General features: G+C 34.7%; 1 protein-coding gene across 1 annotated transcript in view; it reads left to right on the top strand.

Annotated features, from left to right (window-relative positions):
• The window catches only part of LOC119578723, a 69,256-nt gene extending 69,096 nt beyond the window's left edge, over positions 1-160 (top strand). Inside the window, exon 6 of the mRNA XM_037926326.1 lies at positions 1-160. This exon is cut by the window's left edge and continues 241 nt beyond it. Within this exon, the coding sequence (XP_037782254.1) occupies positions 1-15 (15 nt within the window). The 3' untranslated portion in view covers positions 16-160.
• Positions 161-5,000: the final 4,840 nt, after the last annotated feature.

Genomic DNA, 5,000 nt, shown 5'->3' with positions numbered 1-5,000 from the left:
ACTGAGTATGCGTGAAAACGCCTTAATCACCTGAACTATCTGGTGAAAAGAGTCAGTGATGCTTTACGAGATATTCGCAATGTATGGGAAGAAACCAAAATTAAATTCTCTCTCTATAACAAAATAAAGAATTGAGAGAAACGTAGTCGATAAATCTCAATTAAATGTATGAATACCCAAAATATTAAAATAATACTGGAATCCCTTAGTACTGTACGACTCTTTAGTACAGGTAATACTATAAGCTGTTTCTGATAGAAGCTGAAGATGTTTTACACATCTAGCAACTGTACATATATACGATGTGTGTTTGTTCTAAATCATTCCGTGTTTTAAGGACGAAAGACAAGTCTTATTGTGTGAAATCTCAAAACTATGAACGTGTATATGTCGGTGTGTTCCCAGGGATACTAGCTGGACCTGAGCTACAGAGCAATCATTAGTAATGACACTATTTTTGGTAAATCTTTCATAGCTACCGCGATGTATTTCAGGGTTACAGGTAACATTTACAAATCCATCCATTTTCGAAAAGTCCAGTAGCAGCAGCTGTTAGAGTGAATGCAATGAGAAAGCAAAATCGTGAATATATAAGGTGGGCCTTATTAGAGAATGCTTGAGGGAGGATTTTGTGACTAACGCGGAGCCGAAGAATTATCGGTGAGCATAATTCTCTTTCTCGCAGATAGTTAACAATCATGGTATGCCCTTTATAGAAGTCGTGTAGGTATAAAAAGGACATAGAGACCACAAGGGAGATTAGATATTAAAAAGCACAAACACACACATTTTCAAGCAAATTTGCAATATGTATGCATTCACACACATACACAAACACATACACACACACACACACACACACACACACACACACACACACACACACACACACACACACACACACACACACACATGCGCGCGCGTGCGCGCACGATATAAAAACACACTCCCACTAAATGAATCACTGATGTCGAAGTAGCTTTTTCATACAGACTACAGGTCTCGTGTGAGTGAAGTACAAAGTAGAAGTAGCTGGTAACTATCAGAAGACGTGCTTGAGAGTGAAATAGAAATAGAAGACAACGTAATCGGATGAAATGACATATCACACTCCCTCTGAAGTGTTTACATTGGAGATACCCTAAGTAGATCCCGCTGACTATGAATAAGACTAACCAATTGTAGCGCATAGTATAAAATAACTGGTATATTAAGGACAGCACCTGGTTGTGTCAGCACAGTCAAGTCCAAGCGAGTTCACGCACGATAGGAGATTATTTGTTAGTTTTGTCTGTCTGTCTGTAAGGAAGCTTTATTAGGTCATGTCACGGAGTTGACCTGACATCGCAGGTCAACTGGGGGTAACCTTGCTAAGACCGTTGCTTTGCGAAAATTTCTAGCAGGTGACAGGATAGTGATTTGTTGGAGTAAGGTACAAACATACATAATTGATACTTAGAGAGTAAATCCGTGGTGAAATCTAGCCAGTGCTGCGGTATGAGAGACGTAGGTGGAGGACGTGCTGACGTAATAACAACAACAATAACAACAACAATAATAATAATGAATAACAATAATAATAATGTTAATAATAATAATAATAATAATAATAATAATAATAATAATAATAATAATAATAATGATAATAATAATAATAATAAAACAATAATGATAATAAATATGATAGTATTGGCCAAGAACTGTTTCGAGGAAAGACGATAATACCACACGTGCTCTGCTGTCTATTGAAGCAAACACGTACTTGCGATGAATGGCGGAAATAGATAGTGTTAGTCATACCTTTCTTGTACTGCAGTGCTGGTATAAGACAGCAGAGTAGCATAATATTACTGGCTGAAAAAAATAAGAGAAAAAACTGCATTTCTGCACTTGTAGGACATAATTTATATCTGCGTATATGAGGATCAGCATATTTGAACAATTTAGCTAATGCACAACTATCAACTCTCATCCTGTCCATATCAGTGAACTGTTCGCAGCACAGATATATCTTCGATGAAACACGCGTGGAATAGGGTTTCACGCTCCCTCTTCAGTAACCTTTTAATGTAGTATTAGAATTCTCCTCTAAGGATTATGACCTAACTATCAACTGATGTGTGTATTGGTTACGACTGCCTGCTCAAGTATCGTTATTATTGATATTATTGCATCTGTCATTTATTTTTTTGCAAGAACATTGTCATTTTGTGTTTGTGCTCACTACACACGATCAAGAATTTACCAAGCACCGGTGGTGAGATGCGTATGATTTTCTCTAAACGGAACACATGTGCAAATCTACGAGAACTGCGTTTGCTAGTCACTTCCTCGTGCCTCTTTCTAATCTTCAATTAAATTTACGGTGTCAAAGAAATATATTTTTTAAAAAACATATTTATTCCTCTGATTTAGACTGGAGTATTTAAGTAACTTACGAAACTATATTTTCGAGTAGCTTTTTCAGACGAAGGACAATAATAGAAAATAGACTGTGCATCTAATAACGATTAGCTAAAGATAAACCCATTCAGGTGACAGTGTTTCGTGATATCTATAGCAATGAAAATGTGAAAGGAATTATAAACTATCAAGGAGGTACTTTGGTAAGAGAAAAGATATCACAAAAGATGTTACGTGAACTCTGATACTGTAAATACCCAGACACATTGAGGAATTAGATTGCACGTGGCGCAGAATGAAGAAGAGACAGTGAGAGGAAGGATAACATGGAAGGCGAAAAAGAAGGACCCGCAGACACAAGGGACAGACCGTGGAGCGTCTGAAGATAAGTCACTTTGGCCCGGAAATCGAGTGATCAGGTAGACACCCGAGGAAATTGAATATAACACATAAACCACAATGTGCTGGGTAACAGCCGTCGTCGGAGAGTCTGAAGTATAACACACACGTACACACACACACACACACACACACACACACACACACACACACACACACACACACACACACACACACACACACACACACACACACACATGCACACACACATGCACACACACATATATATATATATATGAATATGTACTATACTAACTAACATACATACATATATAAAATATATTTAAAATATATATATATATATAAATATATATATATATATATATATACATACATATAAACACACGGACAAATACATACACACACACACACACACACACACACACACACACACACACACACACACACACACACACCCCCACACCCCACACCCACACACACACACTCTCACCACTCCCTCAGACATATATATATATATATATATATATATATTATATATATATTAATATTATATTATATATATTTTATATATAATATATATATATATATATTATATATATATCTATATATATATATACAATGCCCACATATATATACACACATTTATATATGCTTACTAACGTACATCGGAGGACAACTTACCAATTCAAGATGATGAAAATGATCGGATAATTGCCATCTGGAACGTCTCTAATGCAAGGAAGGTAGGCGTCTAACACAGCTTTCTCATCTGACAGCTTGATCAAGTAATATACGTTGTCTGCGCCGTAGTGAGCAGATGTGGCATTCAGCGGAAATCGTCAGAGAGGAAGAGAGAGAAAGGGAAGAATATTTTAGTAAGAAAATAGGCAGGAAAGAAGACATAGTGAATTTTCAAGGCTTTAAGTCATTTGAAAACTTAAATGTATTTAACACGCAAATGTAGAAGCACACACACGCATACACACACACACACACACACACACACACACACACACACACACACACACACACACACACACACACACACACACACACACACACACACACACACACACACACACACACACACACACACACACTCACACACTCACACACACATATATACATATATATATATATACGTATACATATATGTATATATATGTATATGTATATATATGTATACATATATGTATATATATATGTATATGTATATATATGTATACATATATGTATATATATATATGTATATGTATATATATGTATACATATACATACAAACATACACACACACACACACACACACACACACACACACACACACACACACACACACACACACACACACACACACACACATATATATATATATATATATATATATATATATATATATATATATATATATATATATATATATGTATATAAACACACACGCTTGAATGTAATACATACATACGTATAGTATAAACACACAAATATTTTGTATATAGAGTGTGCATTCGTATTTGTATATCGGTAATGCGCACGCACACTTACACAAATGATATATATAAAAGACATCCACATATGTGTTCATTGTACTGCGAATTAAATGATAATGAAAAGGTTTTGTAAAAAGAACAACAGAAATTGCAGTAGGATTTTACTCCATCAGACTTTAAAATGCTATATAAAGACGGAATAATCCACTACTGTAAGAAAATCGTAGAGCGGAGGGTGATGTACTGCACAAAAGGCAAAGGCAATGTACTGCAATGTAGTTATTACTTATTGCATAGCTGTTGTTACAAGGTTATGATAATGGTAATAATATGGAAAATGCATCAGATATGAACAATTTGGATGACAAATATCAAGTAAGACAACAACAAGACTGTAATAAAAGAGACTAGCGGAGGACAGGTGTGTGGTTAGGAAGACACAATGAAAGACTTCAAACATGAACTCGTGCACGGAGAATGTAGACTGAGAAATGACGAAGATATAACAAATAAGTAAAGAATAAATATTTAAAGGGAAAAAATCATGTAGGAAGAAAGAAAAAAGTTTATGGCTTGTTAGCTTTTTTACTTGTTTCTTTTTTATATAATAAAGTAAACCGTGTTATTATTATTATTATTTCTTTTATTATTATCATTATCGTAAATAATGTTATTATCAGCGTCATTATTGTTATTATTACTTTTATCATCATTATCATCACTATTATTGTACTTGCTATTGTTGTTGTTATT

This window comes from Penaeus monodon, chromosome 11, assembly GCF_015228065.2.
Source record: "Penaeus monodon isolate SGIC_2016 chromosome 11, NSTDA_Pmon_1, whole genome shotgun sequence".
In the NCBI taxonomy this organism is placed as follows: Eukaryota; Metazoa; Arthropoda; class Malacostraca; order Decapoda; family Penaeidae; genus Penaeus; species Penaeus monodon.
Note: the sequence above shows the minus strand (reverse complement) of the source record. Positions and strands in the feature narration are given on the sequence as shown.